The sequence below is a fragment of the Chiloscyllium plagiosum genome, unplaced genomic scaffold (assembly GCF_037043375.1).
Source record: "Chiloscyllium plagiosum isolate Xiang-an unplaced genomic scaffold, Cpla_swu_hap1 HiC_scaffold_7, whole genome shotgun sequence".
Lineage (NCBI taxonomy): Eukaryota > Metazoa > Chordata > Chondrichthyes > Orectolobiformes > Hemiscylliidae > Chiloscyllium > Chiloscyllium plagiosum.
Genome location: NW_028270145.1, coordinates 32,038,839 through 32,054,957, shown reverse-complemented (window position 1 = coordinate 32,054,957; position 16,119 = coordinate 32,038,839). Strand labels below are relative to the sequence as shown.

Sequence of the window (16,119 nt, the reverse complement as noted above, 5' to 3'; positions counted from 1 at the left end):
CCAGAACTAGAGGGCATAGGTTTAGGGTGAGAGGGGAAAGATATAAAAGAGACCCAAGGGGCAACATTTTCACGCAGAGGGTGGTACATATATGGAAAGAGCTGCCAGAGGAAGTGGTGGAGGTTAGTACAATTGCAACACTTAAAAGGCATTTGGATGGGTATATGAATAGGAAGGGTTGGAGGGATATGGGCCAAGTGCTGGCAGGTGGGACTAGATTGGGTTGGGCTACCTGGTCGGCATAGACAGGTTGGACCAAAGGGTCTGTCTCCGTGCTGTATCTCTTTGACATCCCTTTCTAGTTTCTTGACATACTTGTCACAGTTTATTTTGCTAATTAGCTTTGTATTATCAGTAAACTTGGAAATAATGCACTGAGCTCTTGCAGTATTCCACCAATTTCCTCATGCCATCCTGAAAATGGCCTGATTATTTCTTTACTTTCAGCCCTGTAAATCATCCTCAAACCACATCAATAACCCCTAATTTTGTTTTATTTGTTTATGGGATGTGGGCTTCGCTGACTGAGCCAGTGTTTATTGTTCACTTTATTGGTCTTAAGGTGGTGATGAGCTGCCTTCTTGAACTGCTTTTGCTCTAAGTACCCCCACAAAGCCATTAGGGAGGGAGCTTCAAAATTTTGATCCAGCAACACCAAAGGCAAGACAATTTGGATAGCTTGACAAGCACGAAAGCCAGCACAAATAGCTATACTCCAATGTCACTGAACATCACCCACTTGTCACCAGCTAGTCAGCCCACTGCTGATGGGGTGCTCGAAGGTGGCAGCAACATGGGTCTGTACTGTACTGACAAAGAATGGCCCCATCTGTCAAGATCAAACAACCGCATCCCAAGCCCACATCCTCCAATCTCATGTTCCCACTCCATCCAAATCCCCACTTCATCAGCCACCACCTCTTCTAATTCCTCACATCATCCTTAATACCCCAAACTCAACCATCACAACACTAGAAGCCACACCCTTCCAGCCCCAGCCCCAGCCCCAAACAAATCACAATTCCTCAAACACCATGCCCTCAAACTTCACCTCACCTCAGACATTCCCCACATTCCACCAGACTCTCAGAATCCAACATCCTGAACCCAGCCCCGATCTCATAATTCTGCAAGCCACTGCCAAGGTGTCAGTCCATTTCACCTTTGACCCCACGACGCCCTCAACATACAGAACAAACCCGACTTTCTCCTTGACCCAAAACACAGCACACACCTCTGACCCCGGACCTTCCCACTTGACCCTCAGACACACAGAACACACCCCTGATCCTCAAACTTCCACCTTGACCTCCCTGACATACACAACACATCCCTGACCTTCCCCTTGACCTTTCCAACACACAGAACACACCCTGACCCTTCACAAGACCCCACTGACACACCGAACACATTCCTGATCCCCAATCCTTCACTTGATCCCACTGACACACTGAACACACCCGACTCCTGACCTTCCCAATACACAGAACACACCCCTGATCCCCAACCTTCCCCCTTGACTCCCCGACATACAGAACACACCCCTGACCCCCGACCTTCCCCTTCACCCCGACACAAAACACACCCCTGACCCCCCAACTTTCCCCACTGATCCCTGATACAGAGAACACACCCTTGACCCCCGATACTTCACTTGACCCCGACAGACACACTCCTGACCCCCAACATACAGAACACACCCCTCACCCCAAATCTTCACTTGAGCCCATTGACACACCGAACATACCTGACTCCCAACCTTCCCGACACACAGAACACACTCCTGACCTTCCTCCTTGAACTCCGTCACACAGAACACACTCCTGATCCCCAACTTTCCCCACTGATCCCCGATACAGAGAACACACTCCTGACCCCTGATCCTTCACTTGACCCCACTGACACACCAACCACACCTCCAACCCCTGACCTTCCCCCTTGACCCCGACACAGAGCACATTCCTGACCCCCGACCTTACCCCCTTGACCACTGACACACAGAACACACCCCTGACCCGACCTTTCCCCTTCATCCCCAGACACACCAAACACAAGCCTGATCCTCCCCTTGACCCCAACCCAACCCTGACCTGACCTCTGAACCTGTCCGTGACCCCCACCCCCTGACCCTCAGACCATTACTCCCACACCCCCCGGCGCACCTTCTCTACCTCCCTCCGAGCCTGCCCCATCCCTTGACCCAAACACAGGACCCCGAGCCAGGCCAAGCTCGGACTGTTACCAGGCCGAGCACTGTAGCAGCCCCTCGAGTGCGGCCAGGGCCCCCGCTGTGTGAGCCCAGCTCTGTCCGCGATGTGGCCCCGACATCCCGCTCCGACCAACCGCCGCCAACCCGCTCGAGATCCACTCGACTCGCGCCAAAACATCAAATCCGGAGGCGGGGCCTGGGTGAGGGATCAGACACTGAGGCGGGGCCTGTATGTGATTGACATATGGGGGTGGGGTTTGGGTGTGATTGACAGCGCGGGGCGGCCTGAGAGTGATTAACTGCCCGAAGAGGGGGTGGGGCCTGCATGTGATTGACGGGCATGGGCAGGGTTTAGATGTGATTCATAGCTCTGGCGGGGGGCGGGGACGCCTGAGTGTGATTGACTGCTCAGTAAGGGGGCGGGGCCTGAATGTGATTGACAGACAGGGTATGGGTTTGAGTTACATTGAGTGAAGGGATCTTACAGTCCTTGTATTAGGCAGCAAAGAGCAATGATGTTGACCATCAACTCTTGTAGTTTTTAAGTTTTCACTTTTGTTATTATTCTTTCATGAAATATTGCATGAGCGATAACAAGGCTACCTTTTGATTCTCGTCCCTAATTTCCCTTGAGAAGATAGTGGTGATGCAACTGCTGTAGTCCATCTTTTGCAAGTACTCCCACCATGCTATTAGCGGCTAAGTCAAAATCACATGACACCAGGTTATCATCCAACAGGTTCATTTGAAACCCCAAGCTTTTGAATGAAGCCCCCACTCCTTCCTCAGGCAGCTGAGGAAGAAACAGGGGCTCTGAAAGCTTGACTTTGTCCACCTCAGTCCAAAACCGGCACCTCCACATTAGGGGCTACATGCAGGAATTTGACAGAGTGACACACTCAGCGATGTATTTCCAATTCAGGATGGTGTGTGGTTTGGAGGGGAGCTTGCAGGTGGAGGTGGTGCTGTTCCCATGTACCTTGCTTTTCTGGATCGTAGAGGTCACAGTGTTGGCAGGTGCTGTCGAAAGAACTTTATTGAGTGGCTACAGTGTTTTTTATAGATGGTACATGCAGTTGCCACTGTAATTCAGTGATGAAAAGAGTAAATGACGAAGGTAGTGCATGTGGTGCCAATCAAATGAACTGCTTTTTCCCAGATAGTGTTGAGCTTCTTAAGTGTTGGTGTAGCTGTATTCATCTAGGCAAGTGAGAAATATTCCGTCACACTCCTGATGTGTGGCATGTGCATGGTAAATTGTTATTTGGAATCAGAAGGTGAGTTAGTCATCACAGATATCCCAGCATCTGACTTGTTCTTGAAGTCACAGTTTATATGGCTGCTCCAGTCCAGTTTCTGGCCAATGGTAATCCCCCAAGGTTATTGATAGTGGGGGATATGTGCACCAAGGTCCCTCTGATCTTCAATCATTCCCGAGGTCCTGCCATTCATAGTGTAATCCTTTGCCTTCCCAAGCGCATTCCCTCACAATTTTCCAGGTTGAATTCCAGGTTTGCCACTGCTCTGCCCAGCTGATTAGCCTGTTAATATCTCCTGCAGTTTAAAGCTGTCCTCGTTAATTACCAGTTGACTAATTGTCATTTCAGCTGCGAACTTCTTGATCATACCCCCTACAGTTAAGTCCAGGTCATGAATGCATACCACAAATAGCAAGGCCCCCAGCACTGGGCCCAGTGGAACCCCATCAGAAACAGATTTCCAATCACAGAAACACCCCCCTACCATCATCCTCTGCTTCCTGCCTCTCAGCCAGTTTTGGATCAAAAGTGCCACTTTGCCTTAGATCCCATGGGCTCTTACTTGCTTGACCAGTCTTCCAATGGGACCTTGCTGAAGTCCACGTAGACATCATCAAATGCTGTCATCAATACGTCTGGATACAAACTCAACAAATTTGATCAAATTTGTCAAACCCAACCTTCCCTTAACAGTCCATGTCAACTATCCCTAATTAATCTGTGTCGCTCCAAGTGCAGGTATATTTTGTCACTCAAATTCTCCCCATCACTAAGGTTAAACTAACTGCTATGCAATTTCCAGGTTTATCCCTTCTTTCCATTTTTAATAATAGAACAACATTAGCAGTTCTCTAATGCTTTGTGGGCAAACGTTACTTCCAAGTACCTGATATCTCCTCCTTTGTTTCCCTCAACATCTCTACATATAGATGCATTTCATCTGGGCCCGCAAATGTATCCACTTTTAAGGATGCTAAATCAGATAGTACATGCCTTCTCTCTCTTTCTCTCTCTCTCTATGTTATTTTTTTCTGACTTGTCACACTCCCTGATCCTATATTGTCAAGATTGTAGTGATTCTATGATTTTAAATATTTATTGAGGACTGTGTCTATGTCGTACTGGAAGGATTTGAGGTTCCTCCATCTAGTTAAAAAGGAGAAATCATTGGCAGATTTGAATGTTGGCATCCACAAAAAACAGACGGCTTGAAGCCCTTTGGCAAAACTTGGAAAAAAAGATTTCCCTGAGAGGAAAGCATGTGCTCAAATAAAAGTACATTCCACTGAATGTCCCAGCAAACCAAAAGAAGTGAAAAAGAAAAGAAACAGGTGTGAGAAATGGAATTTTTAAGTACATTATTGTTAATAATACATTTCTACAGAATACATCGTCCATTATTATACCTCTTGCCTCCCTGCTTTGCAAGTTGTGTTTCCTCCAACATTGGCCCATGCCTTGTGAACGAGGATAATATCATAAAATATTTACTTATTGAAAGAAAATATCTACTTCAGAAATAACCAGAAATGTGTACTGAATAAAATGTCAAAAATTGAGATGTATTGATGGACGCACCCTGGTTGCTTAGATTAAAGTCTTCTTTGAAATCTGCTGGCTGGAGTGTCATTCAAGCCTAAATGTCTCACAGTATGGTTGGAATGTTAAAGCTCTGCTTGAACGACATTCCCTTCTTCAAGGTGTTCTGACATCTCACTCAATGCATCGCTTGTAAATATGAATACTCAACTTGCAACTCTCTCATCCTCCTCAGTAAGGAAATAGTGTTCTTTCTTCATTTTGGAGCAGCAGAGATTGGGAGGAAATCTGATGGATGGGTACAGGATTGGGGAAGGTTTGCTTAAGGTAGAGAAAGTTATTCCCATTCCCTGATGGTACAAGGATTAGGGGTCATAAAGCTTTTGTTCGAAGGGTGGGTGCAAAATTTGATGTGAGAAAGGAACTAGGCAAAAGTGAGGACTGCAGATGCTGGAAACCAGTGTTTAAATCAGAGTGGTGCTAGAAAAGCACAGCAGGTCAGGCAGCATCCAAGGAGTATGAAAATCCCTTCATCAGGAATAGAAGCAGGAAGCCTCCAGGGTGGAGAGATAAATTGTGGGAGGGGGGGGGGGGGGGGGTGCCGGGGGGGAATGGGGAGAAGGTAGCAAAGACTAACAATAGGTGAATTGGGGTGGGAATGGAGGTGTTAGGTCAGAGAGGAGGGTGGGAGAAGGTAGCAAAGAGTACAATAGGTGAATGGGGGCGGGGATGGAGGTGATAGGTCAGAGGTGAGGGTGAAGCAGATAGGTGGAAAGGGAGATTGGCAAGTAGAACAGGTCATGAGGATGGTGCTGAGCTGGAAGGTTGGAACTGGGGTAAGGTTGGGGGGAGGGGAAATGAGGAAACTGGTGAAGTCCACATTGATGCCCTGGGGTTGAAGTGTTCCGAGGCGGAAGATGAGGCATTCTTCCTCCAGGCGTCAGGTGGTGAGGGAGCGGCGGTGGAGGAGGCCAAGGACCTGCATGTCCTCAGCAGAGTGGGAGGGGGAGTTGAAATGTTGGGCCACAGGGCGGTGGGGTTGATTGGGACGGGTGTCCGCCAGGTGCTCCAGTTTCCTTCCACAGCCCAAAGATATGCATGTTAGGTGGGATTGGCCATGCTAAATTACATATTGTCTTCAAGGATGTGTAAGTTAGGTGCATTAGTCATGGGAAGTGCATGGTTATAGAGATAGGGTAGGGGCATGGGTCTGGATGGAATGCTCTTCAGAGGGTCAGTCTGGAGTCACTGGGCCAAATGGCCTGTTTCCACACTTTAGAGATTAAACAGAACCAGCATGGGCTTTTTGGGCTGAATAACCTCCTTTTTAATGACTTTGTGACTCTATGGTGCTAGTCACTCTAGGTTTAAAGCAACATGAGCATATTCTTATAACATGTGAATAGTTACACAGAAGCAATATACTTCATCTTCTTTATCCTACAAGTTTCTGCTTGTTAGAGCAGAAAGTAGCTCTCTTCACACACATTACACCACTTAAATCCCAATATAACCCATACATTTAGCAGATGCAGATGTTAGCAACATGGTGATCAGTGTGGGTTCTGAAGGTTTAACTTAACATCAACTAGTATGTAATTTAGGTTGCATTAGTCAGAGGTAAATGTAGGGGAATGGGTTTGGGTGAGTCACTCTTCGGAGGGTCGGTGTGGATTTGTTGGGCCGAAGGGCCTGTTTCCACACTGTAGGGATTCTATGGACCACCAAACCCAGTGAGGCAACCCAGAAGACTTCAAGGAAAACAAATACTGCTGATGCTGAGGACAGCATCTACTATTTTATTAGTACCTGTTGGCCAGGAGCTCTCTCCACACCCCACTCTCTGTTCTCTGCAGTGCAGGCCACCTTATATCTGAAAAAAGTTTATCTTTTGTTCAGCAGTTTCTGTCAGCTTTTAGAAGGACATTTTTAAGTAAATTAGCCAACCTGTACCTCTTCCAAACCGGTGGAAGGATCTGGAGAAAGATGACTGAGAAGCAGCATTCTGATCAGCGCAAGAATCATAACAGTCATCTCAGCACGCCTTGTGAACTGCAACCACTCGATCTGTAACCCATGTTTATTTCCTGTCTTTCCATCTATCTCTGTGTGTAAGGGGAAGTTTATGAGAGGATTAGAGTTTTAACTTATCGAGTTGTATATCAATAGTTCTGATCTGTTTACCTGTTGCATGTAATTCTTTTGTAATAATTATTTTAGTTCAGTACAGAAACCTGGCCCATGCTTTCCATCAACAATATCAATCTGAAAATCGGGAAAGTTGGGGAATTTTGCATACTTATTAAAATCTTTAACTTTTAGGATACCTTTTGAAATAGTGGGGCTTGCTTTGCAGTATATTACCTCAGTGAGTTGTAACAGCACAGAGTGAAGTAGGATTTTATGAGAGACAAATTTAAGGCTCCACCTTCCCAATAGTCTTTGTGCTAATGTTGAGTCTATTCTTATAACTTGTAAATAACACTACATCTGTTAGCAGTCAAGATTAGAGTGGTGCTGGAAAAGCACAGCAGGTCAGGCAGCATCTGACGAGCAGGAAAATCGACGTTTCAGGCAAAAGCCCTTCATTCTTATTAGTACCCTCATACATATGTCCCTAAAGAACCTACACACTTTGATGAGATGGATGGCAGCATGTGTAACAGTAGCGCCCTTACCTCCAGGTGAGAAGTTCTCACTTCAAGTCCCTCCTCAGAACCTGAAGGCTAAGGAAAGTATGCCAACACGGCCAAACAAATTGACTCTCTTTCTCTGTACTGGGCAGCATTGTGGCACATTGGTTAGCACTGCTTCCTCACAGTGCCAGCGACCCGGGTCTGATTCCAGCCTCAGGTGACTGTCTGTCTGTATGGAGTTTGCACATGCTCCCCATGTCTGGGTGGGTTTCTGATGGATGCTCGGTATCCATCCACAGTCCAAGGTTGTGCAGGTTAGGTGGATTGGCCGTGCTTAAAATTGCCCTGTTGTGTCCTAGGATGTGCAGGCAAGGTTGGTTAGCCATGGTTAATACTGTATTAGGGTGGAATGCTCTTCAAAAGGTGGGTGCAGACTCGATGGGTTGAATGGCCTCTAACTGCACTGTAGAAATTCTATGAATCTGTTCAATTTGTCTATGCTAGGCAGTAAGAGCAGGGTGTTGCCCAGTCAGCCAGAACCATGTGGTAACTGTAGCAGATAGCCTCCCCCCACACACACTCCACACCCCCACATCAATTAAAAGATTCTTATGTACAGTTTCTTGCTGGCACACAATGCAGATGATGGAAATCTGAAGTAACGTGATGAGAAGTTAGAACCACTCAACAGTGCGGGAAACAGATGGAGAGAATAACAGAGGGAATGTTTCATGTCAATGACCTTTCATTAGCAGTTTCAAAAAAAGTTTCCTTATCTTGTAGCATCATTTAGAATGAGGTTCTCTGTGTATTGAACCTCAATATTGTAAGAGAGATTGAGAAAGAAGGTTCCATTCACTCGTAACCTTTTGCCAACTGACCTCTGTTGGGCTTTCACTCCAGCAACTCCTGAAATCTAGCATTCTCATTCTTGTTTTCAAGTCCCTACATGGACATTGCTCTTCTTAACACTATCTGCCCTTCTGCTCTAAAGTCTTCCAAAAACTCTGCATTCCACCAATTCTGGTCCCCTGTACATTACCCTTTGCCTCAACATTGATAGCTGTGCCTTCACCTGTGAAACCCTTATGATCTGGGACTCTGATCATCCTCTCTACTTCTCTGCCTCTCTATCACTCAATGTTTCTTTAAGACACTCTCCAAGAACTACCTTTGTCGTCCAGGCTTGTAGGAATCGGAATTGTATCGGAAATCGACCAGGTGTTAATTTCATACTGGGTTTCTCCCTGTGAGCTCCAGGTGTTATCTCATGCAGTACTATGTATGCATTATGTTTCATATGTCGTCTCTTGTGTCACCATGCCTTCAGCAGGAAGGAATTACCTACTGGGATTTCTATTGCTGGTACCATGTTTAAATCCCACTGGCGGCATGATGGCTAAGTGCTGCCTCACAGTGTCAGGGATCCAGGTTCGACTTCAGCCTTGGGCAACTGTCTGTGTGGAGTTTGCACATTCTCCCCGTGTCTGGGTGGGTTTCCTCTGGTTTCCTCCCACAGTCCAAAGATATGCAGGTTAGGTTAATTGTTCAGGGATTTGTAGGTTAGGTGTATTGGTCAAGGATAAATGTAGGATAATAGGGGAGGGGAGTGGGTCTGAGTGGGTTACTTTTTGGAGGGTCGGTTTGGACTTGTTGAGCCAAACAGCCTGTTTCCACACCGTAGGGATCCTATGCATTGCAGGTAAACCACTGACAGCCACGACGAGCCCGTCATAGCACATGACAGAGGGAGGGAAATGAAGAAGGACAGCTTCCAAGGAGACATGGGTGGTACAGGTGACATTTCTATGGAAACACAAACTCACACTTGTAAATGTATTGCTATTCCACATCATCAGCACTCTGATGAACTCTCATTGTAACTGCAGCTACAAGAATCAAGTGACACAGGCTACCTGTCCTTTGTGCCATACCAGATTAAAACTCTGACAGAAAGTTATGCTTTCCTTGACGCCCAGTACAAAATAAAAACTTGTTAAGTATGCATCAAAACCCAAATAGCTGCATTTGCTTCACTCAACTCACATCAATTGAAGGTGGATGTTGATCGAATTCTGTCCAGCTAGTTTCATTTGATGCTGGCTCTGGCTGACTGGTCATCGCACTCCCCTTACTGCCTGGCACAGGCATATCAAAACGATTGTTAGAATTGTAGATTCCTTACAGTGCCCTATCATGCTGAACCACATCTTCAGGAGGTCTATTTTTCACTCCACATTATCGCTTGTGGAAGAATGGGCTGTGCTGTCCCTATGCTCCACCTCAGTCAGGCAAAGAGAGGATGCATTGGGTGCTGAAGGGCTGGGAGACTGGCCAGCAGTGTTCCAAGGAGGAAAATGAGGACATTGAGCAAGAGAAATCAGCCTCCTGCATTTGACGCACATGGCGTGGGCATGAGATTGATGTAGCACAGTGCCATACAGCAACGTGTCCACCCCCTTTTGATTGATCGTTTTTGACAGCAATGTCAAGCTGCCTGGATTTGTGCCCATACTGGAAGACAAGGCATGACAGAGCTGCTGTGCATGTGGTGTCAAAGCACAAAACAAGAGATGGCAATGCATTGGCAAAGATGGCTGTGAGCATCCAAGTAGGTGCAAAGTGAGTAAGCTGAGATGCTGCTTACTCCAAAGCATGAGGTGTGTGCTTGCCCCTGCATGCAAAGTGCCCTGGCAGCAGCATTATTATGAAAGGGTGCTGTTGTACTCCAAAGTGCAGTATTGAGGTGGACATCTATATTGTAAGTGAGTCGGAGGTGTGTCATGATGAGACAGGTGCATGTCCAATGCCAACCTCCACTGACTGGAAGGATGCAAGTTGTCATGTCCAAGGAGCATGCTCTGAGTTATTAGGATAGTTGTCCATGATTGCCCTCTCTTTCGGCATTATGGGTCAACCTACACCACGTGGACTCCAGCGGTTCAAGAAGGCAGCTCACCACCTTCCCAAGGGCAACTAGGGACGGGCAATAAATGCTGGCTCAGACAGCGATGCCCAGGTCCCACAAGTGAATATAAAAAAATAAGATGGTGGTCCAGAGGAGCAAACGGCAAGCTGGATCTGCCAGGTACCAACTCTAACTTCCAAGTTGGAAACTGTCCATTTTCTTTCTGGCATAGGGAGAACAGCAAACTGCATATGAATGATGCGAGAATAGGTAATTAGTGAGATCTAAATGTTTGCAAATCGGACCTCTCGCTACTCACTAACGAGATTCTCATCCAACAGATCAAAGCTTAGAAGGAAAGATGGTCTTTCCTTGCATCGTTGCCCACATTATTCAGAGCCTGGGATAATTCCATGTTCTGTCATAAATGTCTCCTCATGTGATTTGACATCAATCTTGTTCTGATAACTTTCCAGTGAAGAGCCTAAGAAAATTTTACAATATGAAAGGTACTTTATAAATGCAAGTTGTTGTTGAGTGAGAGCTTTTTAATTTCCACCTTGTAAACTCACCAATTTAGATTTGTAGTCTGAAATGCTAAGTTAGGGACTGTATTAAGGTCAGCCAGGTGGACCTCAGAATATGAGTTCCCTGATTGGGGTTGTTAATCTGGTCCAGTCAGGGACCTTGGCTGGCAGATATAAATTGGAGTGTCGGAAGGGATGTAGGAGCAGGGTGCCTTACTAGGTTGGTGGGGAGGTCTCTATTCTATGCACTTTTTAAAATCTAATTGGACTGTCTTGTATGTATTTGTTACTGTTACTGTTTTGTGATGACAGAAAATGGGATTTGAGGTTTGTCCTCATTTCCCTGAAAACTGGTTGAACGATAGGATTTGGGGCCTGGCTTTGCTGTTCCTCTCCCTTGTAAATTGCTGTTTCTCTGTATACAGCTGTTAATGTTAATTGTTTTGTAAAATTGGTTTGTTTTGTTTACTAAAATAAAAATAAATAATTTGGAGTGTCAGAGGTTCTGTTCATTGAGAGCTGGATGTGAGGCAGCTGGATCAGTGTCAAGGACTCTCCGTTTGTGTCAGGGAGGGGACTGACTCTGTGCTAGCTGGGCCACAGTCAGTGTGTTACTGCTGCTGTTGGTTTCTGCTTGTTTTTTGGGAGAACCTGATTCCTAAACTAGCTGGTTTAAAAGCCAGTTTTGTTAAGTGGTATTCCCTTTTTGTTTATTGAGGTCTGATTTCTAAACTGCCTGATCTACACAGTTAATGTGTTTCAGTTCTCATTAGGGGATTGTTGTTTCACTGGCTCATTACAGCCTGTGTGTTACTCTTTTTTTTATCATTTGAGAAAAGGACATTGTTGATTTTGAGGCACTCTGGCACCCTTACACTCTGGTTTCCTTTGTTTTTTGAATGTGTTTTCATTTTTTTGGTGTTTGGACTGAGCACTTGTGAGAAAATACATCTTTCCAGATGAGCTGTTCCCGTGGGTAGGCCTGGCCCTTTGTGGATGACGAGACCTCTGTAAAGACAGAACACCTGTGTGTGGGCTGGGAGGTGAGCAAACCCCTGTGAGTTAACTGCGCCTTTACAACGTACTGTGATCATGAGAGTGGGCCTGGTCCTTTGGATGGACCAGGCCTCTGCAGAGACCTGTGTGTGTGCTGTGGACTCTGCCTTCAGGAGTGAACCAAATCCCTGCGAGTTAACTGCGCCTTTACCATGTACTGTGTTCCTGTGAGTGGGCCTGGTCGTTTGGATGGACCAGGCCTCTGCAGAGACCTGTGTGTGTGTGCTGCGGGCTGTGAATTTTCTGCCTTCGTGCGTGGACTCTGCCTTCGGGCAGGAAACTGTATTGTGAGGATTTTGTGAATTCCGTTAATGTACGTGTGTTTTTATAATAATTGTGTTTTGAGTGCGGGCCAGTGTAGGCTAGTCAGTACATAAGGCAACTGGGAATTGGAGGGTCGATCATCGGCTTGGGGGAAAGCAGGCCAGGAGAAGCCTGTCAGTACATGGAGCAGGCAGGGCCAGGCAACTGACAGCGTCCTCTCAGGAAAGCCAGTGTAGGGCAGGCTGGTAAGTACGCGGGGAGGCTGTTCCAGGTGCCCAACGGTGGCCCGTAGGAAGGCCGATTGGGGAAGGACTGGTCAGTATGCGGGGAGGTGACTGGGGAGCCGGACAGCTGATGGCCGGCCCGTTGGAGTGCTGGCCATGGGAAAGGGTGAGTCAGTACACGGAGCAGCTGGGTGCTGGTAGGCCAACTACCTGAATGTAGGAAAGCAGGTTAGGAGTGATTTGGTTAGCACGGGGGTGACCGGGAGCCAGTGGCTAACATCCGTCCCGGAGGAACGCAGACTGGGGAAGGTTAGTCCTCTGAGTATAGTCGTTTTTTGTGAATTGCTGCTTTCTGTTGATTGTTAACTGTTATTTTGTACTGTTTAATGAAATAAAAATAAATTGGAGTGTCAGAAGTTCTGTTTACTCTGAGAGCTGGATGTGAGGGAGCTGGATCAGTGTCAAGAATTCTCCGTGTGCAAATAAAGGGTGAGTTGCCAGTCTCTGTGGAGTTATTTCAATAAGCAGTCATTAAAAGTCTATAAATTAAAATTTGTCTTCAAACCAGTTTAAATTTTCACTTCTTGGCATCAACAATATTATCCAATTATAATTACATCTTAACATTAATGCTCTAATGTAAGTGCTGGTAATTTGGATGCGTTTCCCATCTCAATTTCCCAAATAGCGAGTTACACAAGGCCACTAAATGTGAAGCTAGAATGAAGAGTGCTTTCTGCTTAGTTATAGTTAGTAATAAAATAGCAATAATCTCATGTATTTATAATGGCAGACAGTCTCTGAGCCAGAAGGCTTACAATCTGCTGGGAACAGATTTCTAAAGGTGTAAGTGAGGTAGCAGTGGAGGATTTGTTGAGAAACATATTCTCTTAACATTCAGTGGACCAAATTATACAAAACAGAGAACCAGTGATTACAAAAAAAAATCAATGTCAAGCACTTTGTGGTTTGAATTTTAACTTTTTAAATGAAATATTCAATAGACAATTATCTTTATAAATCAGGGCTTGGCGTTCTCACAGTCAATGTCAAAATGTTACAACTTGAAGTTGGATTTTGGCATCCTGCCTGAGATGGTCAACATGCAGCATGTTGACTATGTTGTGTGGGTTTGGTGAGAGCCATGGGAGGCAAGATCTGCCACAAATGCCACATCTGAAGCGGTTATTAAGTGTGTGGTTGCAGGTTGTTATTTTCACTGCTGGCACCAGTTGCCTAACCACTGGTCATCTCAGTGGCACATGCCAGCCCACCTTCCTCTGTCATTGTTAGTGTCTCCCAGGACAGGAGCCATAATCAATATTTCAGGCCCTTGTGTTGCATTTAGAAGCATACTGCTGCTCTTCTCACTCGGATTAGTCCCCGTACAGAAAATCCTTGGGAATGCAAACATGCCTGAGCCAGGGAAATTGCTGTGCTTCATGAGTATCAATTGTGGGATCGTGGTCAAACAATGACTGAGTGAGTGGTGAAAATAGCTTCTTTATTCAGCAACTGCAATAGCACAAGTTCGAGGCGGCAATAGAATCCTGAAATACAGTTCTTACAAGAGCTCTTTTATACACAGTTCTTACACATATTAAAATTCCATTACCATGGTGTAACATTGTTTTATCTATAGGATACAAAGGTTTGAGGGGCTTCTGTCTTGGGAGACAGGAGAGGGGTAAAACACGCTAAGCGCTGGTTGTTACTCTTGATAGGATTAAGAGTGTCTGTCCAGTCTGCTTGTATAATTAAGAGTTATTAGTGCTTTTGTCTTTTAAGTTAGTAAAAATATAGCCTATATACTCTAAATAAGTTAGAAACGATACCTGTACTTAATAAAAGAATACAGGATATTAAACTGATTACCGCAGGTCGGTTGTGAGATTTGTTTACTATTTGCCGGTGTGAGTTTCATTCATTCGTACAATTGCTGTTTTGACAGACAGTTTTTTAAAGGGGTAGCCAACCACTTAAAAGGTATTTAACAAGTTCATACTAACTGAGGAAAATGTTTGATGTTCTGTAACCTATTCAGGTCCAAGACATGGTTGGTAAGGGCTGATTAATATAATAGTCTTTCTTGGAGACATGATGGTGGGGATGGCATTGTTCCGAATATGCTACACCTATTCAGAGTTCAATAGGCCTAAACACTGGTTGTAGCAAGGGCTGATAAGAATTGAACGTGTGGAAAAGCAGTAATGGTTGAAAGGGTTATTTTAATTTGGTCTATCTTTTAATAGTAAAACATACTACAGAACCAGGGTTTTATGAATGAATGAAACTGGAATATGATGTTTGCTTGTGAGTGGGTTAGTAAATGAGTAATGAATGAAGAAACATAAAGCACTTGAGTGGGGAATATAAAGCAGTTGATTGGGTTGGTGAAGGGACCTAGAATATAATATCTCACACAACATACTTGTGGGTTTTGTCTCTGGATACCTACTACCACAATCTTGAGCTTCCACAAGATGCCCAGAATGTACCACCACCAATGAAGATGAAAATTAAGAATGCTATCAAGAGATGAAAAATTCATCCAAGTTTCACAGCCATTCAGCAAGTTGCTGAGAACTGAGGCCTTCCAAATCATCAGCTTGGTCCGAACTGTCAGATTGATATTATTCCATAACTCAGGAATTGACCTATGGTTGTACAGCTTTATTGTTCACCAGGTTCCGCAATAAGCGGTTCATCACCGTGGACTCCAGGGAACAGAATTTGCTGACTGCATCCAGTAGGGTTTTATTTAGAAAGATTAAGGATGAAGACGTGACATCCTGTCCTATGACCAAACTTTGCCTATGGTAGGAGTGAACAAGTTCGAGTCATGTGGGAGACCATCCGTCAGTCTTTGTAGCTGAGTTTCCAGGTGAGCGGCTTACAAAGCATCACTACTGCCGAGGAGTGCGCTGATTGAGATTTGCTGCGCTTCTCTTTGCTTGTAGTTTGGATGGAGTCTGATCTAGTTTGCAGGTATTGCCCTTCCATAACCGCAGGGAAGGCAATTTCAGCAGCATGGAGAAGAAGATGCCAACAGAGTAGAAGATGCCAACTGAGTAAGAGCTAGGAAGCAGCCATGTTTCACTCCATTCCTCATTTCTTTCTTCCAAGTGCATTGAGGTCTGCGTATTAAATGACCTGGTTATATTGCTAAAGAGAAATTACCCCTCTCTGTTTATTGATAATCTCTGTGATGTTACTGTAACCCATAGTCATGCAGTGTTTCAAATGCATTGTGTCAAAGGGTCTTTTAGATCCTCTTCCACATATGAATCAGTTCCAGTTTGCCAATTAACCTCATAAGTCAGTGGATGATGATCTTCTGATCTTGGTCCATTTGATCCTATAATACATGAAAGGATTAGGTAGTTATGCTCACACTGCCTCGGTTGATTTCTTTTTAGCTTTTAATACCAGACAGCCATTCAAGATTATTGAGAAATTAAAAAACATTGATGTTAATCTTACTCTCTTATTTTGGA

General features: G+C 45.2%; 1 protein-coding gene across 2 annotated transcripts in view; it reads right to left on the bottom strand.

Annotated features, from left to right (window-relative positions):
* The window catches only part of bard1 (BRCA1 associated RING domain 1), a 176,862-nt gene extending 174,525 nt beyond the window's left edge, over nucleotides 1-2,337 (bottom strand). The window contains exon 1 of one of the 2 annotated variants that reach the window (XM_043693340.2): nucleotides 2,243-2,337. In XM_043693340.2, the coding sequence (XP_043549275.2) occupies nucleotides 2,243-2,328 (86 nt within the window). In that variant the 5' untranslated portion in view covers nucleotides 2,329-2,337. The remainder of the gene's footprint in view (nucleotides 1-2,242) is intronic. The other variant, XM_043693343.2, reaches the window with a different exon arrangement.
* Nucleotides 2,338-16,119: the final 13,782 nt, after the last annotated feature.